This window comes from Carcharodon carcharias, chromosome 1 (assembly GCF_017639515.1).
Source record: "Carcharodon carcharias isolate sCarCar2 chromosome 1, sCarCar2.pri, whole genome shotgun sequence".
NCBI lineage: Eukaryota > Metazoa > Chordata > Chondrichthyes > Lamniformes > Lamnidae > Carcharodon > Carcharodon carcharias.
Window position 1 is genome coordinate 75,881,513 of NC_054467.1, and position 17,400 is coordinate 75,898,912.

Consider the following 17,400-nt stretch of genomic DNA (forward strand, 5'->3'; position numbering starts at 1 on the left):
GGAATGAAGCCGTTTTAACACTTTAATGGATTTTTGGTCTCTCAGCCAAGCTTTACTATGCATTTGGCTTTGCCTCCTGATCTCGGCTTGTCTACTTAATTGAATCGCCTTCACCAGCATCAAGTCATCTTGGGACAACAAATTACTGATAATGCATCATCTAACAACTACTCTAATAACTTTCCTGTCGCAAGATAGCTCCTCGTTCAGATTACCATATTCACAGTCTTCTGCTAATTGGTACAATAAATGCATTGATGCTTTCCCTGTGTCTCTGACTATGTTCATTGAGTTTTGCATGTTCCACGATGGTGTTCTTGTGGATATTGAAATATGCCTCCGATGCATCAATAACCTTGGCATGTGTGGCTTTACACTCATTTATCCCCAGGGTGATTGTTGTCCGAACAGTCGCCCATTGCATACAAAAGTATACTGATCTGTTTACAGTCTGGCTTCTCTTCAAGACCTGATACGGTGCAAAATCGAGTCAATCTCCTATATCACTTTGGCCATGCTTCAGCCTGATTGTGGCCTGGGACAGTCTCGAAACACTCTGGTAGAGGTAGATATTTTTCTATTAACATCATTTTTACCACCACTACCATAAATAATTGTGTTGTTGAGTTGGAGCAGTTTCAATAAATTCTCAAAGACTGCTGGCTGCAAAACACTAACTTTACTTTAACATGTCTACCGTTATGAGAACACCCCTTTACACTAACTTCTGACTAGGGTTAGTCTCCTCAAGTCTCAGATCACATGAGTGCAGTTAACCTTTGATGGGACTCGGTCAACATACTACATTATACTACAGTTTATGAGGTCTGTGTTCTCAGGATCTTGTTGTATTGACTGTGTAACATGGAAGACTTAAAGCTATCAAGAATGGAAGTTCAACAATTTTCATATTTGTTGTTTGTGGTGCATTCTGAGTGACTCATGGAAAGACAAATTCATTAATGTAAAAGTCCTCTCAAAGGCTGAACTCTTAAGTATGCTGCACACATCAAGCAGAGGCAACTTTGCTGGCTTGGATATTCGCAGGATAGAAGATGGATAAATGCCCAAGGATTTTCTATATGGAGAGGTAGCCAGAACCAGAAGACCAATAGGACAACCAAAGCTCCACTTCAAGGATGCTCATAAGCATGACATAAAGGCCCTAGACACCTATTTTCATGCCTGTTAAGACAATAGCTGTTGACAGAGAGAAATGGTGACATCACCTGTAGCCAGTTTGCGCCACTATAATGATTAATGGGCCAACACCAAAACCTAATAACCATCTCAAATGTGGCAGACCCTGACTCTCAGATTGGTTTCTTCAGCCATCAGCAAAAGTGCACCATATGAAGCTATCCCAGACCCAACGGATTTGCTGCATTTCCATCATCTTACATAGATGGGTGGATGCCAATGACTGGTTTTGAGTTTCTAGATCTGCTCTTCAACTATCCCACTAGAAGAACAAAGAACAAAGAAAAGTACAGCACAGGAACAGGCCCATCGGCCCTCCAAGCCTGTGCCGATCATATTGCCCGTCAACTAAAACATTTTGCACTTCCAGGGTCCATATCCCTCTAATTCCCATCCTATTCATGTAGTTGTCAAGCGGCCTCTTAAACACCACTATCCTACCTGCTTCCACACCTCCTCTGGCAGCGAATTCCAGACACTCACTACCCTCTGTGTAAAACACCTGTCCCGCACATCTCCTCTATAGTTTTCTCCTCTCACCTTAAATCTATGTCCCCTAGTAATTGACTCTTCCACCCTGGGAAAAAGCTTCTGACTATCTACTCTGTCCATGCCACTCATAATTCTGTAAACTTCTATCAAGTCGCCCCTCAATCTCCGTCGCTCTAGTGAGAACAATCTGAGTTTCTCCAACCTCTCCTCGTAGCTAATAACTTCCAGACCAGGCAGCATCCTGGTAAACCTCCTCTGCACCCTCTCCAACGCCTCCATATCCTTCTGGTAAAGTGGTGACCAGAATTGCACACAATATTCCAAGTATGGCCTAAGCAAGGTTCTATACAGCTGTAGCATGACTTGCCAGCTTTTATACTCAATATCCCTGCCAATGAAGGCAAGCATGCCATATGCCTTCCTACCTTATCCACATGCGTTGCCACTTTCAGTGATCTGTGGACCTGTACACCCAGATCCCTCTGCCCATCGATGCACTTAAGGGTTCTGCCATTTACTGTATAATTCCTGCCTGTATTAGACCTTCCAAAATGCATTACCTCGCATTTGTCCGGATTAAACTCCATCTGCCATTTCTCCGCCCAAGTCTCCAACCAATCTATATCCAGTTGTATCTTTTGACAATCCTCTTCACTATCTGCAACTCCTCTAACCTTAGTATCGTCTGCAAACTTACTAATTAGCCCAGTTACATTTTCCTCCAAATCATTTACATATACTACAAACAGCAAAGGTCCCAGCACTGATCCCTGCGGAACTCCACTAGTCACAGCTCTCCATTCAGAAAAGCACCCTTCCACTGCTACCCTCTGTCTTCTATGACCAAGACAATTCTGTATCCATCTTGCCAGCTCACCTCTGATCCTGTGCGAGTTTATCTTCTGTACTAGTCTGCCATGAGGGATCTTGTCAACGGCCTTACTGAAATCCATGTATATAACATCCACTACCCTTCCATCGTCGATCATCTTTGTCACTTCCTTGAAAAACTCAATCAAGTTAGTGAGACATGACCTCCCCTTCACAAAACCATGCTGCCTCTCACTAATACGCCCATTTGCTTCCAAATGGTAGTAAATCCTGTCATGAAGAATCTTCTCCAATAATTTCCCTACCACTGACATAAGGCTCACCGGCCTGTAATTTCCTGGATTACCCTTGCTACCCTTCTTAAAGTACCACACAACATAATGAAAGTGTCTTCAGCGTGATGATGGTTCTTGGCCTTCACAGTGCAGTGATCATTCCTATCAAAACTGTCGAGGGCAGATGCTTCAGCAACAGACAGCTTGGTGAGGACAAGATCAAGGAGGTTATCCCCATGAGTTTTTCTCTGACCACCTGCCACTAATGAAATCTTACAGCTATGTACTTCAGTCAGTGGTGGCACTATCAAACCGCGAGTCCACCAGAGTACACTCTGTGCCCTTGCTACCTTCAATGCTGCCTCCAAATATTATTCAATGTGAAGGAGTTCTGATTCATTGGCTAAGAGATGGCAATAGGTGATAATCAACAGGAGGTATCTGTTCCTTTTTTGACCTGAAACCATGAGTGTTCATGGGGCCTGGAATCAGTGTTGAGGACTCCTCAGACCACTTGAGGTTTAGCTGGTATTTAACTGTTGTAAGAGTTTTGTTTGGTGACTGTTCCTGTTATATATAGTAAAACATTTTCCACCATAATCAGATAGATGGTCCAAACCACTAACTTTTTATGTTCCTGGGTCTTGTTCAAACCTGCTCCTGAACCTCTACTAACACCACTAGAAAATTCACAACTGCAAAGACTAGATTTTATGCCCCCCGCTCTCCCAACCAGGGGTGTTTCAAGTGGTTTGGGGGGGGCCTGCCTATCCTAGAGCTCTCCCTCAGAATATGCTCGGTGGGCTGCCGCTGAAATCAGCAGCTCACCTGCCATTTTTAAAAAAGTAATTAATCGCCAATTAAGCTTATTACCAAGCTGAATGACCCAAATATTACTCTGCCCATGCCATAATATGGTTCGCAAGGGCAGGTGGGCAGGCCAGCTTTTTAAACGCAAGTGGTTAAAAGACAGTGAGGAAGGGGAGGATATAATTCAGCAGGTGTCTTGTGCACATCAGGGGCACCCCCACACTTTGTTCCTCCCAGCCTGGCCTCCAAAACCCACCTTTGCACCCTCCACAACACCCCCCTAGGCTGCCTAATACCTACACAACCTAAAGACAAGGGACTTAGCTAGCTCCAGGATCCATCGAAGTGCTTCCTGGGCCTGTTTGCAGTCCCACCAGCACCCACTACTCAGTTCTGGCACTGCTGGGACTGCTAGATCTGCCTGCCAATCAGATTGACTGGCAGCTCAAGGGCAGGACTTCCTCTTACTGGAAGTCCCACTCTCAGGCTGTTTAGCCTGCCAGTGATGCATTATGGATGCGAGGTGGCCTTTTTTTTTAGGTGCATCAGTTGCCAGCTGACTCTTGCAATGATTGAGGTGGGGGCGGGGTGGGCAATTGAGCCCCAATTCTCATGAGAGCATCCCCCAGCCCCAGGATGACTGCCAAAAGAGTGCACCCAGGGTAATGCAATTGTCACCAAGAGTTCAGTATTCTAGTGGACTGCCATTACCTGGTATCAAGTGTTGCTCCACCAATATGCTGCCTTGGAAACAGGTCAAAATCAGCACCATTATACAAAAGATGACAGCCCACGTTTGTACACAGAGTTCCAAGAAAATAAGTGTTCTCTTTGAAAAAACCTTTCAAGCTCCTTTCTTGCATTGATCCATGTTTATAATGCATTTGATGCGCAATAACATTGGGCATTTACCTGTTGTAAGACTCAAATATTCTTCGGTCTCTGAAACTTCTGATGACTGCCAATATAATTTGATAAGGATTTTCTGTTTCTAACTACCAGTCACCAAGGGCTTCAACTAGTCAATGGTCATTTCCTTTATTCATAAGGGCTCAGAAACAGCTGTCAGTCAATGTCCCGACCCCAGGTTGGGTCTATCATTTCAGTTGTGGCTAGATGTCATGTAAACACCCGCAGATATCTTGACACAAAAATATCAGACTGAACATCTGTCTGAAAATAGCTATTTGCTGGTACTGAAGGACAAGCAAATTCTGACAACAGCAAATGTCTAGGATCCAATGGGATAGATTTCTGATGAAGAGTCATATGGACTTGAAACGTTGACTGTATTCCTCTCCACAAATGTCGGACCTGCTGGGTTTTTCCAGCTATTTTTGTTTGTGTGTTGCAATGGGATAGATCTTGACTTTGCTTGATAGGGCAAAATGAGAGATTGTGAATCATCAAACCCATTTTACATCTTTCCAAATTTTTATTTCCATTCAGGGAATTGGAAATATGAATCGAGTGAACGTAAAATAGACAGTTGACATTTTACACTAATGCACAAAGTCATGATCTACCCCAATGTACCTGCCAAATGCTAATAAGGCGATTTACACCCTAGACCATCAGTGTATGCACCATAGAAAAATTCATCCCTTGTGGAGTCATTTTCCAGGTAACTCGTCAGTTCTGAGTTGATGGTTTTCTGGTGACAAGGGGCAGTAACTTCTGAGCTCCAGGGCAGCATAACGGGGGGGGGGGGGGGGGGGGGGGGGGGGGGGAACCCCAAAGATGCACTGGGGATCTCCATACTGTCCTGAACATTCCCAGGTAAGGTTTGCATGGCGATTGCCCTGCACTGCGAACCATCTGGCAATGCGATTTACATCGCAAACTTCAGATAGTTCTAACTGTCTTACTTCAATAGTTACCCGGAAGAAGTTAGAAGAATTAAAACCACTTTCTAATTTCTGGTTAACTATGTACAGACCCACACTCCCGAACTCCCAGGGGACATCACCCACATCCCTGAACCCCCCGGTGACACCCCCACAACCCTGATACACACCCCACCACTCTCAAAACCCCAGGGGACTCCCCCGATACACACCCCAACACCCCCACAGGACTCCTCAACCACCCCTGCTACCTATCCCTCCTCCCCCCAACAAACTCCCCCACCCACAGGACTCCCCCCCACCCCCCCCACCCCCCCCCCCCCACCCCCAAAAACTGCAGAGCTTCCCCACTCTCCTCACCGACTACCCCTCCACTCCCGCGGAACTCCCCCATTCCCCCACGGGACTACCCTACCAGGAATGCCCTGACCTTCCCCTCTGCTGACTGCCCTCCCCCCAACCACCACTGGGTGCCCGACCACAACCTTATTCCCCCAAATTCTAACCAGTTACTTTACAAACCTACCTTTTCCCTACTTGAAAGTGGCTGAACCTATAAACCTTGATTTACTGAAGCTGGTACCATAAAAAAGGTGTGGCCTCCTTGCGTCCGACTCTGAAGCCCTCGACAGAAGGCCCTGGGACAGAGTTGCCCTGCATAGTTCTCTCCCGGCCTTGAGTCGGAAGGTCAGACAAGGAAGGATTGGAAGGATTTCAAGGTAAAAAAGTAGGAGCAGAGTGGCAGTCTGTGACTGCCACTCCGCAGAAGTTCAGTCACAGGAAACTTTGCGTCACCATGGCTGCTGATCCCTTACATATTGTTTCCAATGGTACAAAATATGGACAGAAATTGATAAATGCGATGCCTGTTTTTCACCAAAGATCGCCTGAAAATAAAGAGGCAGGCAGTCCAAAATGGGGAACGCTAATCAGGGAGCTGCCTGTGGAGCTGCAACAAGTTCTTGCAGTTGGTCCTGATTATTTAGGTGAGGCCTGAGGCCCAACTTAGAGCTAGCTTGAATAACCTGTGACCAAGCTCACACAGCAAAATCTACCAAAGGATGGTTTGTGCACAAGGAATTGCATCCTAGCAAGAGTCAGGAGTGGAGAGAACCAAACAGGGAGAAAATAAAATCCACAACTCTCACAGGTTACAATATAAAACAAACTTTCACTAGCACATTTCAAAATGGGGGAAGGACAGAGGCTCTTCATTCTATCGTAACAAAAAGCCCCATTCTGAATCTGACCTAGGATGCTGAATGTGTCCAAAAGAGTCATCTATCAGAACTTCCAAAATCAAAAACATTTATAAATCACTGATACAGTAAATGAATGGCATTATGCATTTATATCTTTAAGGTGTTGGGACTACTTCCTTAAAATGTACTCATTAACAAAAGGAGCAATAGTCTTCTTACACAATACGGTTAATGTCAGGTTAAACTTAACACAAAATTATGCAGATGTCTTTTCAATAAAAGATACGAAATAATATAAGATCAAAATGGTCCAAAGTTGCTGGAGTGTGCGTAGAATGACTCATGTACCTTGCAGACCCGTAGAGTATAGAAGTTACGCAATGCTATTTGCCATTTGGCCTTCCAGCTAAGCATGGCTAATGTGCCATTAAGATTACATTTTCTGAAGTTGGTGGTTGCCTGATTGGTCCTTAATGCAAGGGGAGTTATTTAAGCATAAAATGTTTTCATGTCACTGTCAGCGGCCAATGGGATACAGTGATTGATGATCATACAAGATCTGTGGCAATCAGCGTCACTGTATCAAAGCTAAGCTATCACATTTCAAACAAATATATCCATTAATTTGTGATTTAACCTGTGACCCCCATCTCAGAGCTCAGTCAATCTAAAGGGAAGGAAATTCTGATCAGCACTATGACAGTGATTTAGTGCCTGCCTTTTAAATGTTTAATCATTCAAAACATTAAGTAAACTACTGTGCAAAGGTTGCCCTTCAATGCTTTGAGGCTCCATGGTTAAAACTTCTGTTCGAACTACAAAGGTGGCCTTCTTTTAAAGATTGCAGCTTGAAGTTTTCTTAGTATGGTTTTAAATCTCTTTCTTGTAACATAAATGTATTAAAGAGCTTTGAATAATTCCCTGTGAGAGAGTTAAAAAGCAATTTCCAGACTGATAGATGTGTATTATTTAAAAGCAAATGCTTTGCTAAAAGATAATTTACTTGCTTTTTTGATCAACTTTCTTTGATTAGGCTTCATTGATTAATTGCACCTGAAAAACAACACAAACCAAAATCTGTATTCGGGATATTTTGCACCAAATAACTCATAGAAGGCCACATATGTATTTATGAGTTCAGTAATGATTTGATAGAATTTTAATTTTATTTCCCCACTCAATTTTTCTCCCCTCTTACTCTATAGATGGTAAAGTATTGTCTGCAGGTGGCATCTAATCCTGGGGGTTCAATTCCACACGTGATAAAAGCATTGTTCTAGAACTGCCATTCTTTAGGAGTCTTGACAGTGATGTCAACTCATTATTTTATTGTGGGGAGCAACATAGCTGACTTTAATCTTATCTTTGTTCAATTTCCCCATACATACACATACAAGTAGGGTCAGAAGAAGATTTTGTAAAACCAGGAAGGAGGGCTGGTCATTTTGCTTCTCAAAGTACGCTAACACTCCTATCATGACTTTGGGAAGTCCTATGTTTTAGCTTGATTAAATATTATTCTGAAAATATATCATTCTGAATAGCTGTGAATGGGGGCCCTGTTTGATCTCGTCATCTTTCTAGCCCAGGGTTGTACCAACACGAATTAAGCCTTCAAAGGGTGAAAAGTTTGAGATGCGCTTATATTAAGCCCATTATAGGGACAATTAAAATTCTAACAGAAGTGTCTAAAATCTCATGAGTTAAGCATTTGTAACACCAAGTGCACCTTAATTCCCTTCAGCAGAGGCAAGCAGCCCTCGTCCATGATTTCCTATCTGTTCAGATTCTTCTGATGTCAAATGAAAATGCAATTCAAAGTTTTCACTTCTGTCAGACTTGAGGGGTGCAACACTAAATGTCAATGAAAGCCAGTAGCACGTTGACTGGCAGTGGCATCAATGCTCGACTGACAACTTAAACAGCAGCTTTCTCTTTAGAGCAAAATAGCCATTGCTCCACGCTATTTACATGACAACACCTCAGCCAATCAGAGTTGACTTGTCGACCAATCAGCACGCTTTTCTCCCATGGTATAAATTATTCTGATCGTTTGAAATTTGGCTTTATTGTATTTGTCCTGATGAGTGCAAGATAAAATGCTCAGCAATATGTCTCTCTTTTCAGTAAAGAATCTTCAAAGCGTGTTTAACGTAAATATCAGACAATAAAACCAAGCTTGGCTATACCTTTGCTGCTGGTTGACTCACTGAACAGCCAAAAGAAATGTGTCTTCTATTTATATACTGTTTTCCAATAAAAGTCTTTTTTCCTCAAATTTCTAGTGTACCAGGCTAAAATTCCCTAGCCACCAATGAAAACGTGCTCACTGTTATGACCGCTGCACAAACCAAATCTGAGGGAAACTTGGCTTATGGGTCATGACCTTTTTTGTGTATTCTGAAACCGAGAAGACTATGTACTGACAACGACATTTTATTGACAAAAAAAAACTTAAGCACACAAGATTACAGTTACATAATTGTGGTTAACCTTATAAAACATTCCACCAAAAACACTCTACTTGGCCAAACCCACCAATAAACACCTTCCAGGCAACACACCTTTATAGATGTTAACTATGAAATCCAGTAATATTACACAAGGCAAACTGCTGTAGCTTCAATAAAGGTGTACCACATGACCTTTACCCTCTTGCACTCTGTGGTGGGATCCACTTCAGATTAAACTGCTTGCTGCAGCCCAAGACTTTTCTGGCTTGATAGGATGAGTGATTCAAACTGCATCCTCTCTCAGCCCAAAGCTCCAGTTATCTTGACAGTTCAAATAGCTCCAGCTATCTCCAGTTCAACAACTACCTAGCTCAACAGCTAAAGCCAGATATCCACAGTCGCTCTAATATAGCTCTTTGCCCTTTCATCTCAGTTCCATTGTTCTCACACCTCTTTGAAACTCAAACCCTTCCAAATATAAGATGTTTCATGTTTCCATCTTGTCTTTACTTTTGGATCAATTAAATATCATATCCCCACTACTTGTTTACCTATGAACGCCTGCAAGATACAAACATTTTTTTTTTACCTCTGACTCCCCTTTGATATTCAAACAAATTCTCAACTTATCTAAAAATGCAAATATTAGATCTAACCTATTTACTTGTGCCTCAAACTTAACACGTCTATCCTTTTCATGTTTCCAAACCCCCAGACAGCCCGACTCTTATCAAATTCTGCCTTGCTTTATTAAATCACACACACATACAGCCTTCTTTATAGAATAACACAATATTCCCCAAAACATTAAGAAATAATACCCATTCTCATATTATTGTAACACTAACTCTAGTTATATGCACTGACCAAGTATTGCTGATTGAGGATGCACAACAGTGAATCCACATCAGTCTTCTTATCCTTTTTACTGTTGCAAATGGTTGAGTATTAAACAGTAAAATATACCAACAAATCTTCTGTGGCATTGCTCATAGAGATAGAGAATTTTTATATAACTTTAGGTGTGTTATTAACAAAAATATGACAGGTGAACATGTGCTCTATAAGCAAGACTTTCTATATATATATGTCCAATAAATATTATTGCAATTTTCATAAAGAGCTTAATTTGCTTAAAGCAGTTACCTTCGGTAGGGCATATTTGGGTAATTTCATCTGAACAAATGCACCTCTCCGATAAGAGACATAATACTTTGTCCGATTTTCAGAAGTTGCCTGAAAAATGTGTTCAAGATTGTCAGTAACCAGGTAATCAATACTTAAATGGAGAAATTAATAAAAGCATGAAGATATACAAATTATTTAGCTAACCACTGACAAACTTAAAAAAAGTGAGCTTTAACATGAACCTAGATCATTGGTAATGCTTAGAATTTGAAGATATTTCTCTCTTTTTTTTATTCTTGTCCCATTATTTCCCTTCCTTGTTAGGGCTCTCCAACCATGGGGATGGACAGACAATTTAACCTAACTGGGTCAGTGTCACTCAGTAACCATTCAGTAATCTGGGTCCTGACAGTACTCTGAAGTTAGCCTGCCCTTATAACTTACTTCCACTCTCTGTGCAGAGTTTTCTACTCTCTGCTGTGGCTTCCTAACTCCTGAACCGCCGCGATACACTAATAAGTAGAATCTCAGAATCATACCACATTTTGGTGATTTCTAATGAAATATATCTGACCAGACCAGACCTGATTCTCAAACAGGAATGCACTCCTCTATGGAGTAAGTTCTTCAGAGTGGTAAATCCTCATGTGATGTTTATGCACAAAGCATATTAAATTAGTAACTAAAAGTCATTCTTAATCAAATATCATGTAGCAACTCACAAATGATATAAAACTGAGAAAACGGGAACATTTTGAAGCAGAAGTGGCTGCAAATATATGAAATACTGTAATGAATGTGAGGCAAGAGTAGGAGCAAGAGATAGAAAAACAAATGAATGCATATATAACAGCATGCTTTAAAAAAAGCAGAATTTAAAGCCCAAAGGATTGAAATGATGAAAATAAGGTAGCACTTTTCAAGATAGATTTTGAAGTGTGAAAACTAAGTGGTTGCCCCAAAAAAGTGGAAAGTTAATTTTAAAATTGGATTTAAATGACTCAGTGGTTTAGGTTAAGGTATGATAAAGGAAAACAAAGGAGGAGAAGATAGTAGACAAATGTATAAAAATAATTTTTTTTAAATGAAAGAAAGACCTTGGGATAAAAGCAAATGACCAAAAAAAACTGCAAGGGCCTGTAGAGGAATATAACTTTTATAATGCTGAAAAGAGAGGCATGTTGCCAAAGATCTTCGTCTTGCACTCATCAGGACAAATGCAAGAATGCCAAATTTCAAATGAACACAAAAAGTTATATTACAGGAGAAAAGGGTGCTGATTGGTTGGCAAGTCAACTCTGATTGGCCAAGACATTGCCATGGAGAAAGCAACGGGGAACAATAGGCTCCCCAAGCTTCAGGGTAATTTAAAAAAGATGCATGGCTTGAAAATATTCCTTTTGTTTGCAGAAAATGGGTGCCTGCCTATGAATGCATGTCACTTCTAGGAAGCGTAAATGAGTTACGTACTTGACTAATTATCTTAACTTGGTTGTTAGTAGAGCTATTAGCACATTCATAATTGTTTACCAAGTGCTGCCCAAATGGGCAATCACATCTAACAGTGGATGTTTTATTTGGGTTTTGCAAGTGCGGACTAGTCAAGTACAGTCTGTACTATGTTTATTACGAACAATCAATGGAAAATGCTGTTTGATTCAATCAGCCAATCATTGAAATGTAAGGCCCATGTACCTGGCATTGCACCAGTACTAAACTTCATACATGATACTTTGCCTTTCTATGATAATTTGAGGTAGACTGGGCACTTTACAGATCCAAAAATGATGGCCTTTGGCCCATTTGTGAGTTTGCATGATACACAATGAACAATGATCTGATCAGAATAGCCACTGTCCTGCAGGATAGCTTTGATGCGCTCTATTTGTGCATCAAGCTTCCAAGGGGATCAAATGGCTAGGGCCATATTTACAAAATTGCTGATAAATCCCACAGCACATGGAGTTATATGAATCCTAATGTGAATCACTGTTTAACAGGTGACAGCATAGACTCATACTACCTGTGGTTAATGGATACTGTAGATTTATGACAGACAAGTAGCAGTGCAATATTTCATTGGCACTGCATGTGCACCCTAGAAGCAAATCTGTCAGTTGGCAGGCTTGTTCATTTGAATCTTGAAAGGTGCATTATATATGCAGAATTCCAGCCTGCATATGCACCCAAACATCTTGCAAAGTGCTGCTCTGCATTAATCATTCCCACTTGAGCAGGCTAATATTTGTTCTCCATCTAGACAAAATAATCTGCTTATAGCAATTACCCTAAAAAGCACACTTGTTTTTTTTCTGATAATTACAACTACAACAATATTCATCACGTATGTAATCATTAATCATCAAAACCATTATTTTTCAGAAGTAGCTGTAGTTAATAAAAATGCTAATAATCAAATCGAAATACTGCCAACCATAATTGCCTTAAAAAGAAGTACTTTTGGTTTTAACCTCAAAGTAAGTTGAGTTATTTTAATTGGCATGAGGCCGTATTCCTCAAAAACAATATAGCGCATAAGAGCTCCCCAGGTAGAAAGTACTGCTGTTGATTTGTTTTAAAGCAAATAATTAATTAAAACTTTACCTCACCAGTGTTAATTAACAGTTTATTAGTATTATATACTAGTGATGCAATTCCATCTTCAAATTCATATCCCAACATCTCAATACTTTACCTATACAGGAGCTGTTGCCACCCTCTTGAACTTGTCTTCATAGATCAATGCGCTCATTCTCCTCAACATGCTACTTGAGAATTACGCTAATGGGCTCTCCACTACTGTCTGCCACAAGCTTAACTTCAAGGGTTGGCATACACATTGGGATAGTATATATAGACAGTTTAATATAAAATAATTTCTGAAGAGCATCTGATTTTAGGTACCCAACAGGCAGAAGCAAACCGGACCTATGAAATAGCTTAATTGGTGGTTGGGGGGTGTAGCTGGGAAACCGGGAGTGGGGGTGGGGGTGATTCTGCAGAGCCACTCATGGCTGTGGGACAGAATGTTATTGTGGACCTTCCTGAACCTCCTGGTCCCACAAAATTAAAAGTTAAAAAAATCCCAGCCATTTTTTTTGAACAACTATCAATAATTCCTTTAATAACTGCGGCTTATGCCACTTAACACTGGTGCAACTGGATGGAGCATTGACAATGCATACTCCATCTAGCTGTACCTTAAAATTGTGATTGAGATTCCTATATATGTCATAGGAGTTAGATTTGCATCGTTCTGCTGAAGGGTCATGAGGACTCGAAACGTCAACTCTTTTCTTCTCCGCCGATGCTGCCAGACCTGCTGAGTTTTTCCAGGTAATTCTGTTTTTGTTTACCATCTTAAATAGGTGGGCGATGCAGCCTATGTAAAAGCATAGAAAGCCACAAATGCACTGAAAGCACAGAAATGCTCCTTTACATTTGTTAATTGTCAGTTAATTTGTTTGCTGGATTTTATTGAAAATATTTGAAGGGCTCTCCCCTGGGTCTCTCAGCCTGGTCATTGAACTCAGGGAAGCATCAAGCTGACTCACTGCTGATCTCAGCAAAGGTAACCTCAGCAGAATGCATCTGCTGCACAGCACTGATCTCTGAGGAGCTGGGCTGTTTCCAGAACAATACACATCTGTTTATATTGTTTTAAACTCTACTTAGCACAACAATGAACCTACTTAAAGGTGAACACTCAACTCCCTGGCAATTAAATTTTACTTCAGCTACAAGGGCGCCTGTCCAATGTGTTATAATTGCTGCACTGCTGTTTCTACGTCTCCTTTATAATGATTTTATATATTAATAAGGCACAGGTAATGAAGTTTATGTGAATTAATTACCTGAATGAAAATGTAGTCATCATTGACAAGCAGCGAGTTCTGATCTATATTTCCAGAGAAATGAGCTTTTAGTGCTTTTTCAGTGCAGTTTGAAATTTGGCAGGTGACATAAAGAAAGCCTGCATGAAAAAAAGTAAAACAATATTCAATATTTCTCAATAAATAAATAATCAACTGCAGAAAAAGAGCCTGCCTGCTGCTTTCAAACTTTAAAATCTTCTATGCAAGACAATGCAAAGAACACAACATTTCAATTCTCCTTCAAAGCCCTTGGCTCAGATTACCTCAAAGGTATACTGCCAGCTAACTGGTTTTCTTTTTATATCTTTTTTCTCCAGTGTTTCTGGAAAACAGAGAGGTGACCTTGTACTCTGTCAATGAGAAAGATTCTGATTGATCACAGGTGATACGATTGGTGGATTTTTTTTCTTTCACATAAAACAGACATTCAAAACCATTTCTAAAATGGAAACATCTAAGTGATAGCAATCCTTGCAATGAGGTGAAAAAGGCGAATGTATTTCATAATTAGCTGTGTTATCCTGTTAACTAGCCCAACATCTCAAACACACCATCAAAGAATTCCCCCTTCATAAATAAAGGGATCACTGCTTAACAGATGACATCATAGGCTTAAACTGCCTGTGGTTAATGGATACTGTAGATTTATGACAGACAAACAGCAGTGCAATATTTCATTGGCATTGCATGTGCACCCCAGAAGTAAACCTGAGAGTTGGCAGGTTTGTTGACTGAATCTTGAAAGGTGCATTATATATGCAGTATTCCAGCCTGCATAAGCACCCAAACATCTTGCAAAGTGCTGCTCTGTATTAATCATCCCCACTTGCACAGGCTAATATTTGTTCTCCATCTAGACAAAATACCCTAAAAAGCGCACACAGTTTATTTTCTTGATTATTACAACTACGATAATATTCATCATGCATACAATCATTAATCATCAAAACCATTATTTTTCAGAAGCAGCTGTAGTTAATAAAAATGTTAATAATCAAATCAAAATAAATGCCAACCATAATTACCTTAAAAAGATGTACTTACTTTTAGCCTCAAAAAAAGCTGGGTTATTTTAGTTAGCATGAAGCCATATTCCTCAAAAACAATATAGCTCATAGCAGCTCCACCATGTAGCAAGTACTGTTGCTAATTTGTTTTAAAGAATTAATTAAAACTTGACCTCACCAGTGTTAAATAACGGTTGACCAGTCAAGCATCCAAACACTAGATCATGCTTTTAGAAACAAGTCTAATGTTTCCTTTATGTCTGCACTAATCTTGGGTATATTCACTTGCTTAAAAATCATAAATCTTAGCTTTCATTTTTGGGCATGGATCATCCACGATTGTTGGGAAAGGTGTTCACAGGTTCGCAAGCCAGAAATGACTTTGCAGCCTGGGTTGAGCAATAAACTCAGAAGTCCAATGGTACTCTGTACTGACTGTACATTTGTTTCTTATGATTCAGCTGCCTTCAGTGGAGCCCAGGAAAAGCCCCCACTGAACTGGTTCTTTGATTCTGTGGAGGCAGCAGCACATGATAGCACTGAAGCTGAACTTAAGACTGTTGTCAATGGCAGTGCTATAGTATACTGTTTTTCACTAGTACATTTTTATATTTATTTTCCTTTAACTTTAACTTCCATTAACTTTAAGATTATTATTTTCTCCTATCATTAAAATATTCTGTGCATCCACCAGGTCCTCACAATGACAGCAGACAAACAACCACTTCCTGAGGTACTGCTTTTTGTCCTTGAACAGACCTCTGGAAAATACAGGAACAGTCCTGGTTAATTTTGTCTCAGATAATCTTTCCTTCTTCTGTTTCCTGCACTCTACACTATCTTGGAGACATGGCTGATTTCAGAAATCCAATGCATGGAATTTAATGCCCTCCCCTTTGGGGAGTTTGGTGACAGAGCAGCATATAAACAGGCAAGAGGATGCCAGCCACCTTCCCGTCACTAACCCGATTAAGTCCATTGTGGGAATAACCGTGGACGCCTTCCCGTCCCAACCCAACTGAGGTCTTTAAGTGGACAACTGATCCACTTCTGCTGGTTATCACCCAGTGGCGAGCGGGGCAGTCACCAAGTGGAAAGTCCAAAAGCAGGCAGTGGCATTTTTCTTGCAGGTTTCTGGGGGTTGGGTGGGGTTGCCTCGTTCAAAGGCACTCAATGCCTGATCGAGGAACATGATATCAAGAAGGGCGGGGTGCAGGGGGGACTCTCTCAGACCCTGCCCATCCTGTCAACCCCCCAACCCTTGAACGACCCTCCCATCACCATTCACCTGTGCCTGGGTCCATGACGATCCTAAGCCTCAGGTGTGTGCAGTATTGGCAACAGTCACTGCCTCTCCAACGATCCTGTCAAGCAATGTAAAGTTACCAGCCTCAGATTGACCGGAAGCTCTTACGCGATGGGACTTCCACCACCAGAGTCCTCGATCCTGGTGCAGATCCGCCGCTGCTCAGTTAAGTGCACATTTGGCACTTAATGTGACTGGCCTTCCCCAAAGGATGCGATGCAAGGCTCTTGCCGGCTCTACAGCTGGTGGGCAAGACCTCCAATTAATACCGCCCATTGTTTGGGATAATTGCAAGAATAAAGATGGAGAAACCTGTAGCTTCCTAGTATTCCAAATAATAAACCTGTTCCAGAAAAGTTTATTTTACAAAACATTATGCTGAATATTGCACAAACCAATAAAGATCTTGAAATTGAGCTGACTGAATATTAGCACGCAGACACATAATAATTAACAGCTTCATTAAAATAGCAGCCAGCATACTTGTATACAAATGCATTAATGAAGTCATTGTGGCACAGGAGGCCACCATTTGGCCTATCGAGCTCAAATTCTAAATCTAATATTTTACTCTAATATTTATGGTGTAACTTTAAGGCTGTAACCCTAGCGCTCTCCAATAAAGTGGAGTTTCTCCAAAAAAAAGGTGAGGTCGAAAATTGCAGCCAATCTGCTATCACTCATTTTATACTCCCATTGATCATTGATTCAGCTCAACCACATAGTTATAGCACGTCACTTGTAACTATCATGTCTCTGTCGCATTGAATACAACATATCACCAGTATACTATACAGCATGCAGATTTACCACAGGTATCATAAACAGGGTATCATTGGCCAATCTTTACCTCCACTGTTGTCTTGAATTTCCATGTGAACCAAATCAGGGTCACTGTCAACTCCTGTCACAGACCTGGAACAAGAAATAATCATTACTGTTTCTTCCCAATTACAATGAGGAATTCGACCTAT

At 41.0% G+C, this 17,400-nt stretch overlaps 1 protein-coding gene across 2 annotated transcripts in view; it reads right to left on the bottom strand.

Annotated features, from left to right (window-relative positions):
- Window positions 1–17,400, bottom strand: part of sorcs2 (sortilin-related VPS10 domain containing receptor 2) — a 698,208-nt gene that overhangs the window by 164,074 nt on the left and 516,734 nt on the right. For both annotated transcript variants that reach the window (XM_041197348.1, XM_041197339.1), the window contains exons 6-8: window positions 17,277–17,341; window positions 14,093–14,211; window positions 10,257–10,346 (exon numbers count right to left, since the gene is read on the bottom strand). In XM_041197348.1, coding sequence (XP_041053282.1) covers window positions 10,257–10,346; window positions 14,093–14,211; window positions 17,277–17,341 — 274 coding nt within the window. The remainder of the gene's footprint in view (window positions 1–10,256; window positions 10,347–14,092; window positions 14,212–17,276; window positions 17,342–17,400) is intronic.